The 17278-nt window shown below is 41.2% G+C and overlaps 2 protein-coding genes across 18 annotated transcripts in view; both read right to left on the bottom strand.

The window, feature by feature from the left end:
- LOC109421116 (chloride channel protein 2) overlaps nt 1–17278 on the bottom strand; it is a 349200-nt gene that overhangs the window by 111288 nt on the left and 220634 nt on the right. The window lies entirely within an intron of this gene.
- On the bottom strand, nt 11198–13982 carry LOC109421087 (chloride channel protein 2-like). 2 transcript variants are annotated; one of them, XM_062849587.1, is made up of 6 exons: nt 13858–13982; nt 13560–13800; nt 12776–13499; nt 12334–12556; nt 11547–12278; nt 11198–11487 (listed from the first exon to the last, which is right to left on the bottom strand). In XM_062849587.1, exons 1-6 carry the CDS (start codon nt 13894–13896, stop codon nt 11224–11226), a joined length of 2223 nt encoding a protein of 740 aa, XP_062705571.1. In that variant the 5' UTR covers nt 13897–13982; the 3' UTR covers nt 11198–11223. The 2 variants fall into 2 exon arrangements, with proteins under 2 accessions (XP_062705571.1, XP_062705574.1); XM_062849590.1 differs by lacking the exon at nt 12334–12556 and having other exon boundaries at nt 11547–12267.

Below are 17278 nucleotides of genomic sequence, written 5' to 3'. Positions count from 1 at the left end.
GGAACTCCACAGAAAGGGCGGAAAAGGAGGGGTTTTGCGCATTCTCCGTAAAAGGTGAAGGGGCGCAAATATGATAAATTAGGAAAAATGGAGGCACAGGCCTTGCCTGGAGGAATCCCTGAAAGAACATCTGGACTAATTCCTGCAGGAACTGCTGAATGAATCCCTGAAGGAGCTTCCGCTAGAATCCCTGGTGGATCAAGAATCTCTCCCAAAGAGATCCCTGCAAAAAATCCCGGAGAAATCCTTGATCGTAATTCTACGAGGAATCCCAGAAGGGGTTGTAGGAGAAATCCCAGAGGGAATTTCAGGAGGCATCGCCGAAGAAGTTCCAGAAGAAATTCCTAAAGGAATACCATGAAAAATTCCAGGAGAAATCCCCGCATGCATTTCAAGAGGAATCTCCGAGGGAATTCCAGGAAGAATCCCCAAAGGAATTCCAGCAGGGATCTCAAAAAAACACTAGCAGTAGTCCCCAAAGTAATTCCAGGAAGATTTCCAGGAGGAATCCCTGAATAAGCTGCTGGAGAAATCCCCCAATAATTTCCAGGAGGAATCCCTAGAGGATTTCCAGATGATAGCTCGGAAGAATTTCCAGGAGAAATCCCCAAAGGATATTCAGGAGGAATTCTCACTGAATTTACAGGAGGAATCTTTAAACGGTGGATGGAAGAATCTTCGAACGATTTCCATTAGGAATCCTCGAAGGATTTCCAGGATGAATCCCCGAAGAGCTTCCGGGAGGAATCCCCGAAGAATTTTCGGGAGGAATCTCCGAAAGATTTTTAGGAGGAATCCCCAAGGGATTTCCAGGCTGAATCACCGAAGGATTACCAAGAATTATCCTCAAAGGATTTCACGGAGAAATTCTCTGAGGATTACTAAGAGGAATCCTCGAAGGATTTCCAGGCTGAATACCCGAACGATTTCCAGGAGGAATCCCCGAGGGATTTACAAGATAAATCCTCGAAGGAATTCACGAAGAAATTCCAGGTGGCAGCTCCTAAAGAATTCTAGGAATTCCCGGAGGAATTCCAGGAGAAATTTCCGAACGATTTCCAAGATGAATCCCCGAAGGATTACTAAGAGGAATACTCGAAGGATTTTTATACTAAAACCTCGAAAGATTTACAGGAGGAAGGATTTCCAGGAGGAATTCCCAAAAGAACTTCAGGAGAAATATCCGAAGGAGCTCCAGGAGGAATCTTCGAGGCTTACCAGGAGGAATCTCCGAAGGATTTCCAGCAAGAATCCCCGAAAGATTTCCAGAAGAAAGCCCGGAATAATTTCCTGGAAGAAACCCCAAAGGATTTCCAGGACGAGCCCTCGAAGGATTTCCAGGGGGAATCCTCGAAAGATTCTCAGGAGGAATCTTAGAAGAAATTCAGAAGAAATTTCCAAAAGGAATCCCCGAAGGATTTCCAAGTAGAACACACGAAGGAACTCCAGGAGGCTTACCAAGAGGAATCTATGAAGGATATCTAGGAGTAATCCCCGTAGGATTACCAGGAGGAATTTCAGTAAGATTTCTCGGAGGAATCCTCGAAGGAACTCCAGGATGAGTCCCCGAAAGAATTTTAGGCGTAAGTCCAGAAGGAAATCCTGGAGAAATTCTTGCAGGAAGTCTATGAGATATCAAGAAAATCCTGAAGGTATGCCTGATTATATTCCTAAAGAAATCCTCGAAAAAAATCCTAGAAGAATCTCTGAAGGAACCCCTGTAGGAATTCCCGAAGGAACTTCTGGAGAAATCTTTGATGTAATTTCAGGATTCCCGAATCCTTCTGTAAAAATCTCCGGATGACTTCCAGGAGCAATTATTGGAAGAATCGCTAAAGAAACTTCTGGAGGTACCCCTGGAGAAAACTGCTGAATTAATCTTAGAAGGGACTACTAGACTAGACTAATCTCTGAAGGAGATTCTGGAGGATTCCCTGAAATTCCTAGAGACATCCTCGAATCTTCCTGGAAAAATCTGTGAAGGTCATCCTGGAGGGATTCCTGAAGAAACTCCTGCAGAATTCCCTAGTAAAAATTTTAGACAAGTCCCTTAAGGTACTTCTGTCAGAATACCTGAGGGAACTGGGGTGATTCCTGAAGGAACTCCTGGAGTGATCCATGAAAGAACTACTGCCCTGCGGAAACCCTGAAGGAATTCTAGCAGAAATCCTTGAAAGAATTGAGGAAAGGATCCTTGCAGAAATCCCAGCAGTGATCTCAGAAGGAACTCCTGTAGGAACACTTTGTCGTGAACTGGCATCATCTTGAAGCCTCGACAGTGGTAGGAAAGCGCTGCTTGAAAAAGAGGGCTATCCGCACCGGCGAGATCTTCTACGCCGCACGCCTTTAAGTAGGACTGCGAGGCACGGCTTCGGTCCAACTCTTTTGCTGCTGCAGGAGATGCTCGCTGTTCCACGTCCGAATCGAGAGTGAACTCGATGTACCATAATGCTCACCTTATATACCACACGTTCAGGTATTCTTGGCCAATCAAAGGATGTGCAAATCAACCAATAAGGGAAAGGAATTCAGAGAAGTATTCTTTCTCAATACGAGTTTTATCAACGCTTTTATTTATTTATTCTCTTTTTTTTATTTTTATTGTCTGTAACCTGTTCATTTATTCTACACACTTGATGAAGCTTCTCGGGGCATTCCTGAATGCCTTCTGGAATAATATCTAAAGGAACTCCTGGAGACATCCCTGAACACCAGGGTGCGATGACGTCATGTTTTTGATTCCCGCATCTTGTACCAATGTTAACCCTCCTTTGGCATTGAGGTAATTTTTTACCCAAACCGTACTATACTTCAGCGAGCTGTTCCCGACATGATGTAGAAGGAAGGCTAAGGGAACCCAAATGCATTGTGTAGAGTACATAAGTTCCATTCAAGCACCCCTCGAAAGCGTAACCTTAAAGAGTGTAGCAAACAGAGAGAAAGAGTAAGCAAGAGAGGTGGTTAGGTTCAGCAGACGCGGTGTTAGCTAGCTTCGTCAGTTCGATGGTGACTGTAGGGGAGACTGAGGAGACTTGATCCCTGGGGAGACTTGTTCCCCCCATATTTGCTCGGAATCAAAAACATTTTTCTTCAAGCATATTTTTTTCATAACTACTCCTGGACAAACGGCTATGTTTTGGCTACAAGTGATTTCGATTGTACATTGCATTATTTTTTAAAGGCTGATGGTTTGTTTTCAGTCCTTCAGAAATCTTTTGGGCGATTCCGAAAAATCTCAATAACTTTGTGAAAATTGAACCAAATCATGTCAAAATTTCACAGCACATAGTTTAAATAAAATACTTTCAAACTTATTTATCCAAATAAGACTGTTGTTAATATATTTTAATAAGTTCAGGTTAGTATACACAACAGTGACATGGGGAGACTTGATCCCTCGAGGATTACACACACATTATACATGAGAAAAATAAAATTCTATTCGGAAGCCTCTATTTACTTGGAATTCTAGTCTATTCAACGATAAAATGTGTCAGATAATTATAACTTTAGTACAAACCAAGAAAAGGGGGATCAAGTCTCCCCATTTTGAAAATACGGCATATCCTTAAAAATTTAAGGAAATCTTACAATTTCAAAAACTCCATATTCATCGAAAATACAAGAAAACTCGAAATGAAAATGAATAGGAAGACTCTGGAATTATTTTCCCTTTAAATAAACTATGTGCTTAAAGGGGGATCAAGTGTCACCCATTTTTGAAAAATACATCATTAGACATGCCTCCATAAAAACACAGTTTTGAAAACTTTAACAATAATTTAAAGGCCTTCTGTTGTGTATTAACTTGCAATAGATGTTTACCTGCCATTTTGTACGGAAATCGGATCTAGTTTTGTGTTTTTTCTTAAAGTTTCAGGTAAATTAAGAAAAAGGGATCAAGTCTCCCCAGTCTCCCCTACTGAAGGTCGGATCAATAAATCGATCACTGTCTAAACGTGCAACTAAAAGTGTTTTAGTTTTGTGGAATCCGAAGTTGGTTATTAATTTGGGTGACCTCTACACATTGTTAACGGGGGAACCCGATTAATGTTGGTTGCGAAAAATCCCATTTGGAGGGAATAGGGATGCCATCTACGTGTCCCTGAAGGAATTCCTAGATAGATTCCTAAAGAAACACCAGGAGAAATCTCTGATCGGAATTTTAGAGGAAGCACTGGTTGGAATTCTTTGGAGGACCTTCTGCACAAATCCCTGAAGGAACTCCTGGACTAGTCCCTAAAGAAACTACTGTTCGAATTCTTGAACTTCAGAAAGAATTCATACTCCTAGACAACTCGCTGAAGGACCTCCTATATCTTCTATAGGAAATTCTTGAAAAATCCCTGATGGATCTCCTGGAAGCATCCCTGAAACCACCTGAATGAAGCTCTGAAGGAACTCAGGAGCAATCCTAGAAGGAACTTTTGTCGGAATAGCTGAGAGTTCTTCTGAAGGAATTGTTGGAGTAGGTACTCTTTGGGATACATTACACAGCTCAGCGGACCTTGGTAGGAAGCTTGTAGATAAAGTATGATTATTATAAATTGTAAATATGGTACCTAGATGAAATAATGGAGAGGCACTGAGCTGGTAACGATATCAGTCAGTGCCTCGGATTGGAGAACGAAGCCTCGTCTGTTTTTAATTTCAACTGATGAAAATCCCTCTATAGAGACATCCTTGAATCCTCATGCATAAATCGCTGAAGGAACTAGTGGAGATATCTTTGAAAGAACTCCTGAAGAGACATCTAAAAGAACTTTTGGAGAATCCTTGATTGGAATTTTAGGAGGAATCTTTTACGGAACTCCTGGAAGAATCCTCGAAGAATCTCATGTTGGTATCCCTGTAGAAATTTCTGGAAGAATCCCCGATGGATCGGGAATTCCATTTGACTTTCTTTCGAAGGACTTCTTCATAGTTTGTCTTTGTACCCCACTTTGGCAGTTTGAACTTTGTTCTTCTACATATTATTCGAATGCACAGCATGCAAGCACTCTCCTCTATGCTGTTTCAGGCTACGTCCAGCAGCTACCGAAAACAAAAATCAGGAAGACTTGAACGAGTGGAAAGCAAGAAACGTACTCGAAAAAACTTGGAGCGGTTCTTCGGAAAGGCAATACGAGTCTATTCGGGCATGAATATGTTTATTTATCGTTATTAATCATATACAGCACCTGGACTCGTCAGTTCTTCTTGCATCTTCTTCTTCTTGGCGTAACGTCCTCACTGGGACAAAGCCTGCTTCTCAGCTTAGTATTCTATGAGCACTTCCACAGTTATTAACTGAGAGCTTCCTCTGCCAATGACCATTTTGCATGTGTATATCGTGTGGCAGGCACGAAGATACTCTATGCCCAAGGAAGTCAAGGAAATTTCCTTTACGAAAAGATCCTGGACCGACCGGGAATCGAACCCGTCACCCTCAGCAAGGTCATGCTGAATACCCGTGCGTTTACCGCCTCGGCTATATGGGCTTCTTGCATCACCAATAGGAATTTCTTGCTGGGCCTCTTGAGAATATATTATAAACTACAGCTGCAATTGTTCCAGGACTACTACTGGGGTTTTTTCTAGATATTTCAGGAACGTATCCTCCTGATTTTTTTCTGGGATTCCCATGCAATATCTGCAGAGAATCCTCCAGTAATTCCTGCAGGACTTTTAAGAGCATTATTTATTTTTATTGGAGATATTCCATGGAAATTTCAGCAATAATACCCTAAGAAATTCCAGAAGCTAGTTTTGGAATCCCTGTTGTTTATTGGATGTATTGCAAGAGGAATCCTTGGAGAAGAATTCCAGGGAGAAATCCCGGAGGGATCTTTAGAGAGATCTTCAGAGGAATCCCCGCACTCAACCCTACAAAAATTTCTGGAGAAATCTTTTGAGAAATCTCCTTAGAATTCCTCCAGGAATGCCTGATGAAATTGTGCCGGGACTCTTCCCTCGGGAAAGAATGACCCTTTCAAATCATCTCGGAATATCTCCATGAATTCATGTTGTAAATCCTTCAGGAACACCTATCAGGCTTTCTCCAAGCATTTTTGCTGGGATTTCACAAGCATTTCCAGATGGTATTTTTGCAGTAATCCTCCAGGAATTGCTGAATAATTTCCGTCATTAATGGCTTGAGGAATCCCAGCAAGACTTCCAAGAGGTTTCCCACTACGAATTCCTCGAGCAATCAGAAACAATTTCAACATAATTTCTAAAAGGAATCTGAAAAGGATTTCCAATAAAAAAAAACGAAGAGGAATTTCTGAAACAATCCCTAGATACATTCTTGGAAGAAGCGCAAGATAAATTCTGAAGGAAGATAAAGAAGAGAAGTTACAGTAGTGGTTGCTGGATGGATCCTATCAATAATAATTCAATGAATCCCATTACAAGAGGAACAACTTGAACAAATTTGAAGTGAATTTTGTAGAGGAATGTTTCGTAAAAAAACCGTAAAAATCACAAAAGGAACTTCTGTAAAAATCCTGTGGGCTGGGTATTCTAGAGTTTTTTTTCGTAATAGAGATCCTGAAGGAATTCTTGGAGTAATGCACAGAAAAATGCAAAGAGAAACTTTTGGAGGAATCCAACAAAAAAATCTTTTGAGAAATTTTCTTGGAATTCCTCTACAAATCAATGATGGGATTTCACTCGAAATTCTTGCTGAGACTGTCCCAGAGGATTCTCCAAAAATTTCTTTACATATGCTGCCTGTAATTCCTCCAAAGGTTCCTATAGGGCAGGGGTTTTCAGACCTTTTGCTTCGCGGTGCACTTTTTAGGAATAAATCGTTTCGCGGTGCACTCTTTCAAAATTTCTAAGATTTTATTTGTTTGTCAAAAAACTAGTGTATTTTTCGATGCCGCTTCCTTGTACATACACTAGTCATGTCGTTGAAAAGATTTTCTTTCATCGATCATGACTATGACATGATTGTATTTCTTCATTACTTGTCGACCTTTACTTTTTTGCTGGAGTTTATTTTCACGAAATTTCAATCATGGTCTTTGAAAATTCTTAGCGAGAACCTTGGTGAAATTCTTTCCGAAACGATGCCACAAAAGTTCAACTTATTGGATGCAGGGGCTTAATTTCCCCAACAGGGAAGGAAAAAAATATTTTTTGGAGGACTCCTGGTTAGAGACTCCGTTCTGCTTCTATACATAACTGATTTGTTAGATAGCTCGTAAGACTATTAATCATAATTCCTGGATATTTATAAGAACTTGTAGGATTTTGGGAAGCTCTTCTCATAATTGATGAAAAACTTATAAGAATATTTGATAAAATTTCCTTTGAAAATAATGATCATATTCTCTGAGATTAGTTTGGTAAACTCCTTGTGAATTGATATGTAGATCCCATTTCGCGTTTTAATTTAGGTTCCTTCCTTCAACCTTAAAAACTATTGTTGATTTCCGACGAGACCCGTTGGTGATTTCCACGTGTTTTGATAGCCGAAGATCTCTACAACTATGATTTTTTATGCTCTTATCAGAAACTGATCAATTGTTCCACCGTATGACCACCTTGTTCTGAATTTATTTGAAGTTGTCTAAATTCAATAAAAAACATGTTTTTCTAGTTAAAAAAGGTTTTGGGAGATATTTAGAATAACGATTGAACCTAAATCATTTTATTTTTGTTTTAAATATGATGGTTGAACCAGACCTTCTCTATTCAGTGTGACTAAAAGATATATTTTGAGTGGTTTAATTTAAAAAGATACAATAATCATTTAACAATATATGGCGAAGACACGCGGTGCACTTAGCAAAGCTACGCGGTGCACCAAGTGCACCGCGGTGCACGATCTGAAAACCGCTGCTATAGGGATTCCATTTGTGATTTCTTCTTTAGGAATTTCTCTTGCATCATCTCCTGAAATTCTTGCTAGGATCCCTTCAGATATTCCTAGTATTTTTTTCAGAAATTCTTGCTGAAATTTCTCAAACAATATTAGCTGAGATATCTTCAGTAATTGGCTAAGGAGTTCCAACAAGGCTTCCTGGTGGATTATTTTAGAAATTCCTGAATAAATTCCAGAAGCTTTCCTTGTGTAATCCTGTTCCTGAAGGAATCTCAGGTGGATCTCCGGCATGAATTACTGGATAAATCTATCTATATAAAAATGAGTTTGAAGTTCCTTTGAGGCAACAAAACTCAAGAACGGTTGAACCGATCAGCATGAGTTTAGCACCGGTCGATTCGTCTTCAGGGCGGCTGTGTTTATATGTGGAAAAAGTTACGAAAATCTGCTAAAAATATAGAAAAATTGGAAAACTTTCGATATTTGCATGAGCTGGGTGGAAAATGTACACGATCGAAATAAAACGTATCTAGAGTGCCGTGCTGCACTGAACCCAACAGTTGTCAAACCACCACAAATGGCAACACAACGTTTGCCGGGACAGCTAGTATTAAGATAATTTTCTGTAGGAATCCTCGCAGAAATCACTGAAGGATTCACAACAGGAAAAAATCCTAGAAAATCACAGCAATTTTGTTTGTAGGTAGGAATCTCAGCTGTAATTGCATGAGAGATTACAGAAATAATTGCTTGAGGAGTATTATAATCATGCCAGAAATTTCTCTAAAATATAGAGAATTTCACCAAAAATTCCTCCAGGGAGTCTTTTGAAATTTTTGGAAGATGAGATGCAGGCGCTGTTCCAGTTGGAGCGTTATTCTAGTACGAACAAAAAAGCAGAAGGAGGTGTATTCCATTACAAAAAACAACTTTGTAGAACACAAGGAAATCCTAAAAATCCGTAGAAAAAGTTATATCAGAAAACCTATTACAAGGGGTCGTCCACAAACAATGACACATAACTCTTAAAGTTGAGCAAATAAGGTAATAGTTTGTTCGGCAAACTTTCCAATAATACCCTTTTCTGCAACTTTGCAGAAGACACCAATACTCTATCTTCACTTTTGAGAAAAGTGAATTTCTATCGCACTTTTAGGTGAATTAATCATCAAGGTGAAAATTCTAAAATAAAGAGTTAAAGTATATAGAACAAACTCTTCTACGACATCATACCTCTAAATTCAATATTTGAAGCCGCAAAAAAGGATTATGAATGTGAACCCCAGGATATAGTATGTAGCAGGTTCCTCCGGAGATTATGTCCGGAAATCCGAACGTCCGGAAGTGGTTCCGTAGCGGCGGCATGCCCATAGCACAGAGCGATCATTTTATGGCCGAATACATTTTACAGTACAAAATTTAGAACGAAAATATGTGTGATTTAATAAAATTGCCGAAAAATACCCTCGTGGCAAGGCATTTCTCAATACCAAGAAAGGGGGGAGGGGTCAGGGGGGATGCCACACCCAGATATTGGAAGACCAACTAACCGCATTTAATTTAAAATTGGTTTCAAATTTTTTGATTGTACGGTCTTTGAGTAGTAGCCGATTGAAAAAAAAGTGGTTCGTCTAGGGCTTTTAAGGGTTAAAGATCTTCCATTGTGGAATCCTGCAGGAATTCCGCCGCAGATTCTTTCAGATGTTTTACTGGGAATTCATAGTGAAATTTTTAAGAGGATTTTTCACCTAGAATTCCTCGAGAAATACCACGGCAAACTCGTCTAGGACTGCCACTGGGAAGTCCTTCAGAAGTCCAATGTGAATTCCTGAAGGAGATCCTTCGGGAATTCCCCTAGAAGTTCCACTAGTGATTTCTCTTGAAACCCCACTAACATTTCCTCTTGGGATTCCGCTGGGGGATCTACGGGGAATTCTTTCAAAGGTTTTTCCAGGAGTTGCTTCGGGAACTTTCTCATAAGTTCCTGTGGGAATTCATCCAGATGTTTGGTGGAGAATCTCTCTAAGAGTTTCACCGGGAACTTCTTTAGGAGGTACAATTGGGATCACTAGGTATTCTTTTAGGAGTGCCACTCCAGAATTTTCACCTGGAATTTCTCGAGGAGTTTCACCGAAAATTCCTCTAAGACTTCCACCTAATAGTTTTAGTGAAATTCTTGCAGAAACTCCATTGGGTATTCTATCGGAAGTTTTCCTGAGGATTCTTCAAAGAAATGCTGCGGTATTTCTACATGAGGGAACTTATGCGAAAGTTAATCCAGTTTTTTTTTGTTTTTCAATAATTCATCAAGAATTCTGCAGGGAGTTTCTCTGCGAGTTTTCCAGAAATTTCTATGAGGATTCTTTCAGAATCTTCCCCGAAGATTCTGGTAATTCTTCCGGGAATTACGGCACAAACTTTCCCGGGAGTTCTTTTGTATTTTTTTTCTGGTAAATCTACCTGAAGTTTCCCAAGGAATTCTGTCAGGAGTTTCTCCCGGAAGTTTTCCGAAAGTACCATCGTAAATTTCGTCTAAAATTTTATGCACGGGTTTTTCTGGAAGATCCTCCACAAATCGTCAATAGTTTCTTCGAAAATTTCCGCTGGAACTCTTGTGAAAGTTTCTTCAGGAAATCTTCCGAATGTTTTCCGGGACTTTTATCAAGGAAATCTTAAAAAAGAGAACTTTTAGTTCTTATGAGATCTGGTAGTTGCTTCGATCTTGTCGTAGAGTCAGATATCAGTCCTAAATCTTTGAGCTTTGGCAACATACGGGAAGAAGGCAATTCTCATAACAGCATTCTAGGACTGTTACACCTACGAATTTGTGCGACTCGCTTGATGCTACTAGCTTTGGCTTATGATAAGTTCCCAGGAGTATTCACCGAAGGTTTATCCGGGAAATTCACCAAAATATCTCCTGGAATTTCATCTTCTAACTCCTCCTAACTTTTTTTTTAAATAATTCCTCAGGATTTTTTTCCAAAAGTTACTCCGGAAAATGCTTTGGAAATTGTTTCGAAAATTACTTATTAATATTATTTGTTTCGTTAGTGTATCTTTGTTTTTTAATTGTTATACCAATGTTGTCCACGTGGACATTTGATACACCCCCATCCCCCTCTCCAAGTTGTCCACGTGGTATATGGACGGCCCCATACGGGTCTATTCGGGCATGAATATGTTTATTTATCGTTATTAATCGTATACAGCTTTGCCGAAGACACTAACTCTTCAAGTAGATATATATTCGATCAAATTTTGTCAATGTAAATACAATTTAGCAAATTTTTCAGTTTAAATGAGTGCAGCCATGCTATGTGAACGTAACCCAAGTAACAAATAATATAGTTTTGAGTTATCAATTTATTTTTGCTATTGAACTATTGCTTATTCAAAACATTATGTTGTCATACCTCAAATATATCATACAATACGTTGGAAGTATGGTTGGTTTTATATGCTTCCTTGTGGTCCTCTGCTTGATGTTCGAACAAGTTTTGTACATTTTCTCGGTAGTTCTCGGTTTCCAATCGATCATCCATTTGTAAATAATCTTTATGAGGTGAATTACCCTGCTCAAGTAGCTGTTCTTCGAATTTATCTTCCGAAAAACTTTCCGGTATGGTCTTTTGAGCTATGTTTTCTTGTGATTCTTCTAAAGCATTCTTCAACTAAAACAATACACATTAAAATAAAATTGAAGTCATTATTTTTTGTATAGTACATATACCTTATTCTTTCCCACGAAGCCTACCAGTCGTGACTGGTTCGTAACAAAGGCAAAGTTTACTTTTGTCAACTGTAGTAGCTGATACGCATCAGAAATTAGATCATCCTCTAAAAGCTGTATCCGAATCGATTCGATGGGTGGAAGTCGACCATTCACTTGATTTTCGTCACTGAGTCGTTCAACCTCCAAACACTGGACGCTTCCCAGTAGTCGACGGGTCTCGGGATCATCAACTACCGGAAGCACTTCACGGTGTAAATTCGCTTCCAGAGCTCTGATCAAATCTCGCAACTCGATACCTCTCCAAACGCACTCGACTGGGCTTTCCATTAGATCTTTTACCTTTGTTCCACTCGGTGAGTCTGTCTTTGGAGTTGCAGGAGGTTGTAACCCCTTAACACTGGTAAGCATGTCATACAGGGACGGATGTAGCTTTCGTGCCACGATGTTGGAAATCATGGCAGCCACAATTATTGGCAGCACATACCGAAGCTGACCGGTTAGTTCCAGGATGATGACACACGTGGATACGGTATGGGTAACTGCTCCGGAGAATGCTGCGGCTCCGACCACAGCGTAGCCACCGGGATATGAGGCGATTGCATGTTTCTGGTTGAAGAGGATGTGAATAACTTCTCCTGAGAGGCGACCAATGACGGCTCCTATTTTGAATAGGGGAATGAACATTCCCGATGGAACCGGGAGGGTGGACGCGAGAATGCTGGAAAAATACTATTTTCATGAATTTGGAACCCGCTGTTGAATTCTCAAAGTGTTAAACACGTACCAAATACACGAAGAAAATTGCCAAGCTTTCGATAGGTGCTTTCCACTGGTGTACCATTGTGGCTTCTTGTACAGTAAGATCACGTTTCGTCCAAGAAAAGTTCGAAAATAGGTGTTCAAAGTGTTCATCATTATCCAAATTGCCAGCCGTAAATCGACTCATATGAGGTGGGTACTGAAGCGTAGCGATTATAAGTGATACGAACACCGGATACAGCAAAGGGCTAGAGCGGAATAGAGCGCAAACAAGTGTTAAGAATGTTATAAAATCACACAGTATCTTACGAGCATGAAGCTACAAAAGTCTAGTTTTGATAAACCGAGTTCTAAATTTCACTTTCTCGACTTTACGATTGGGTGGAACACGTGTGCTTCCTGTATGCTTAATTAGCCTAAGTACAACAAGAAATATGGACAAAGAAAGTTATACCGAAGAAACTTACGTTTTCAACAGGCATTCCCGAATGGTACATGATTTCACCTTTTGGATGTAAATTCTCAAAATGTACACGAATAGGGCTCCAAGCAAGCCACAGAACAAGCCAACCAATCCGAAGAGGATCAACTCCAAAGGCCGATATGGGACGTCATCCAGAAAGTCGGTTTCGTAAATGGCTTCTATAGTCTTTCTGTCGCTACTCCAAACAATCAACAGCTGGTACAGCAACGTTCCGCTTGCAGCTCCCAGAAATCCTCGCCAATAGTTCCGAATTGCGAAGCACGGTGCAGTAGCCTCTATACTGAGTAGCATTCCGCCGACAGGAGACGCAAAGCACGCGCCAACACCAACGGCAGCTGCACCTGCCAGAAGGTCCAAGCTACGACTTCTGCACTCCACCGAAGACTTATTCATACAACAGCTTGCGGTGTACAGTTGCGACAGAATACATGCGATATGCACAAATGGACCTTCCTTTCCTAGTGGCATTCCGGCACCAAGCACTGCCACCAAGCCTACCACTTTAGCAGCTAGAGTTCTGAAGTCCAGATATCCGTGGAGCGTAGTGCCACGAAGAATACAGCGAATTTCTGCGAAACCCGATCCGATGGCGTGTGGAGAGATCAGTTGCACAACGACGGAAGCGAACGTCACCAGCAGTACTGGTAGCGATATCCAGCTAAGATACGCTAAGACTTTTGGCGATGAGTTGAATAGCTGCAATCGACCTGTTAGGATAGTGAGTCAGTTAAAGTTACCTCGGCGATCACAACTTAAAAGGGGTTTACTATTATGCAGCAATGTCACCAGATAGTCCATGACAAACGAAAGAACAGCAATAGTTAGGCCGAGAATTATCATTAGCATCCATTGGTCACCTAAAGTTGTAAGGATCTTGTACCAGAATTTTTGTAATGTTTGGAATTTCAGATGTTGTACGCTTGGTGGATCGCCATCTTGTTGGCCTTGTTCGGAGATTTTGAGAGTTCTAGCAAAATCACCAAGATCGCTGGTGTATTTTCCGTATAGCTGAAAAAAAAAACGTTCAGGATGATCGATGGTTACAAGACAATTGAGTCGGCTTACCAGTGTTGAAGAATATCGTAATGTTCTATCGTCAGACATTACAGGTTAAGGTGGTTCGGTGCAAGTACAACAAAGCCGAAATTGTTTGACAACTCCTAACAGACGGCCTACTGCCACGCTTAACGAAAATTTTGACAGATATTTATCAGGTAATTTTGACCGATAAAGAATAGGGCACTTTATGGCCAAAGAAGTCCAAGAAATTTGCATTTCGAAATGATCCTAGACAACATAGACCACGGGTTCCCAACCAGTGGTCCGCGGCCCCCTGGGGACCGTGAAGCCATTCCAGAGGGGCCGCGATGTTACCAAAATAATTTTTAAATTTTTATTCTCTTTTGTGCAAATTATACCAATTTTCAATTTTACATACCGACACCCCCAAAAACCACAATTTGAGGAAGAAATTTTCAGTATAAAACGCCTTAAGAGGAAAAAATTTTCGGCTGCGCCGCTATTTTTCAGCTACGACACAAATTGAATGTACATGACATCATTGTTTACGAAATGTTAATGTCGAATAAAAAAAAGTATCACTGATCGTCGAAAATCCCTCCCACAGTAAATTTCTGGTTACGCCACTGTACCCAAAAACTCGGTTTTGTTAATTAAATTCATATTTTTTTTCTAAGAATTTGCATTAGGCCGCAGATGTTTTGATAACTCTTAAAGGGGGTCGCCACTTCAAAAAGGTTGGGAACCCCTGACATAGACCCACCGAGAATCGATCCCTTCACCCTCAGCATACCACAACCACCATGGTCAGACTAAGGCCTGAGTGAACCAACCATCGTCAACACCGCGAAAATCGGAAGGCTGCGGTGGGCGTGTCACTCATCAGAATGCCGGATAACAACCCGACCAGCTATTGGGTCTTCCATCTGCACTACGCAGTAGAGCACGGGTTCCCAACCAGTGGTCCGCGGCCCCCTGGGGACCGTGAAGCCATTCCAGAGGGGCCGCGATGTTACCAAAATAATTTTTAAATTTTTATTCTCTTTTGTGCAAATTATACCAATTTTCAATTTTACATACCGACACCCCCAAAAACCACAATTTGAGGAAGAAATTTTCAGTATAAAACGCCTTAAGAGGAAAAAATTTTCGGCTGCGCCGCTATTTTTCAGCTACGACACAAATTGAATGTACATGACATCATTGTTTACGAAATGTTAATGTCGAATAAAAAAAAGTATCACTGATCGTCGAAAATCCCTCCCACAGTAAATTTCTGGTTACGCCACTGTACCCAAAAACTCGGTTTTGTTAATTAAATTCATATTTTTTTTCTAAGAATTTGCATTAGGCCGCAGATGTTTTGATAACTCTTAAAGGGGGTCGCCACTTCAAAAAGGTTGGGAACCCCTGCAGTAGAGGGTACGCAACTCCTTCCGTTTAAAAACTCCAAGGGCGTGTTCGTCCTCTGTATGTAGGATCCATGCTTCGTGCCCATAGAGGACTTTGTTCGATCGTAGAGTTCTGCGGAGTCCAAAGTAAGCTCGTTTTCCTGCCACAATGCGTGTCTGAATATCTCTGCTGGTGTCGTTGTCGGCAACCCCCAGTGAGCCCATGTATACGAATTCATCATTAGGAGCTGTTCATAAACCACGTAGACTTTTTGGGGGGAGGGGGGTGGGGTCTGCCAAAGTCTACGCTCCATACAAATTTCAAAATTTTTGTATGAACAAAAGTCTACGAGGGGGGAGGGGGGTCTGAGATGGCCATATTTTGGTCTACGTGGTTTATGAACATCCCCTTAGTCTCGATTTCATCACCGTCGATAGAAACTCGGGGTGGCGGGCGTGGTGCTTCTTTCCTGGAGCCATGCCTGGAGCCCTTTGCCATCATGTACTTTGTCTTCGACACAATAATGACTAATCCGGCTCCATTTATTAGTCGGAAGTACATTTCCGCCATCGGCTTCGTCTCAAATTTGTGAGCTATAATAAACGAAATCACGCAGCTGAATAGACTTCATGAAAATCGTTACACTCGTGTTTATCCCCGCTCTCCCTATTACACCCTCTAAAGCAATGTGAAACAACAAGCCCGAAAGACGTTGCTGTAAACCTCTGCGAGATTCGAAGCGAAACGAGGGTGTCCCTCATACTCGAACTACGCACATCACATCCATCGTCAACTTGATAAATCGTATCAGTTTATCCGGGAATCCGTATTTGTGGATAATCCAGGGGGAATGACACTTCCTTTGCTAACCGAAAAAATCCGCATTTATCCGTTGCTAACCGTCGTTAACCTCGTCTAACTGCTGCTCAGTTAGCAGCGGTTAACGACGGTTAGCAAACGGATAAATGTGGATTTTCCGGTTTGAAAAGAATATGTCATTCCCCTTGGGATAATCTGCCATAGCTGGTCTCGATCGATTGTATCATACACCAATTTAAAATCGATAATCAAGTGATGTGTGGGCACGTTGTATTCGCGGCATTTCTGCAACACCTGGCAGATGGCGAACATCTGGTACGTTGTAGGGCATTCATCCCTGATATTGCCCCACGAACTCTCTTGCAATCGGTGATAGGCTTGTCTTTTGGTAGATGGGACACACGATACGTTCGATCCATTCCTCCGGTAATACTTCCTCCTGCCGAACCTTGGTAAAGACCCAGTGTAGTGCCCTCACCAGTGCTTCTCCACCGTATTTTAGTAACTCGCTTGGTAGTTGATCTGCTCCAGCGGCTTTGTTGGTTTTCAACTGGCTAACCTCCTTTTCAATCTCTTGGATGTTAGGGGCTGGAAATCTTTCGTCCTACTCCTAGATCTGTTACCACGCCACCTTTGGTACTTGCAACGTCGCCGTTGAGGTGCTCATCGTAATGCTGCCGCCACCTCTCGACCACCTCACGCTCGCTCGTGAGGATATTCCCGTGATTACTGATTATCTCGGCACATGTCGGCTTGTGGCACAAAGCCTCGGCGCGAGCGGTTCAACGTCTCGTAGAACGTCTGTGTGTCCTTAGCGCGGTACAGCTCTTCCATCGCTTCATCCTCCTGTTCTGCCTGTTCCGCGCCTGTCTATAACGTACCTCATTCGCCCTTGTACCACCTCGTACGGTGTTGCAACATTCTCGCCCCATGCTGCATTCTTCTCGTTTTTCAACTGCTCATTAGGCTGTCCCTTATTTTGCAAAATTAAGAAATGTTATAAGTTCGTTAGTGGAAAATGATCGTTTTAGCTAAAAAATGATCGTGTCAAAATTTGAAGTCCGTACCTCCAGGCTACGTGGTCCCTCAAGGGGCCTAAAGTTGTCAAAAATTGTATGGGACCAAAAAAACATGAAATTTTTTTCGACTAAAAAATACGCTCTTCTACTAAAACCGGTGATTTAAGGACCCTAAAGGGCCAAAAATTTGCTTAGATTTGCGATATATCTACTCGTTTCCAAGATATTGACAAAAA

The sequence above is a fragment of the Aedes albopictus genome, chromosome 1, assembly GCF_035046485.1.
Source record: "Aedes albopictus strain Foshan chromosome 1, AalbF5, whole genome shotgun sequence".
NCBI lineage: Eukaryota > Metazoa > Arthropoda > Insecta > Diptera > Culicidae > Aedes > Aedes albopictus.
This window is presented reverse-complemented; position numbering and strand designations above follow the sequence as displayed.

What these genes read in the sequence shown, in the direction of transcription:
- LOC109421087 (XM_062849587.1), bottom strand. Translation starts at nt 13,896, where the DNA reads ATGTCTGACGATAGAACATTACGATATTCTTCAACACTG. An exon ending in CGGGAATGCCTGTTGAAAAC is followed by an intron (nt 12,557 to 12,775) that starts GTAAGTTTCTTC and finishes ATTCCGCTCTAG; the next exon opens with CCCTTTGCTGTATCCGGTGT. An exon ending in CAATTTTCTTCGTGTATTTG is followed by an intron (nt 12,279 to 12,333) that starts GTACGTGTTTAA and finishes TCATGAAAATAG; the next exon opens with TATTTTTCCAGCATTCTCGC.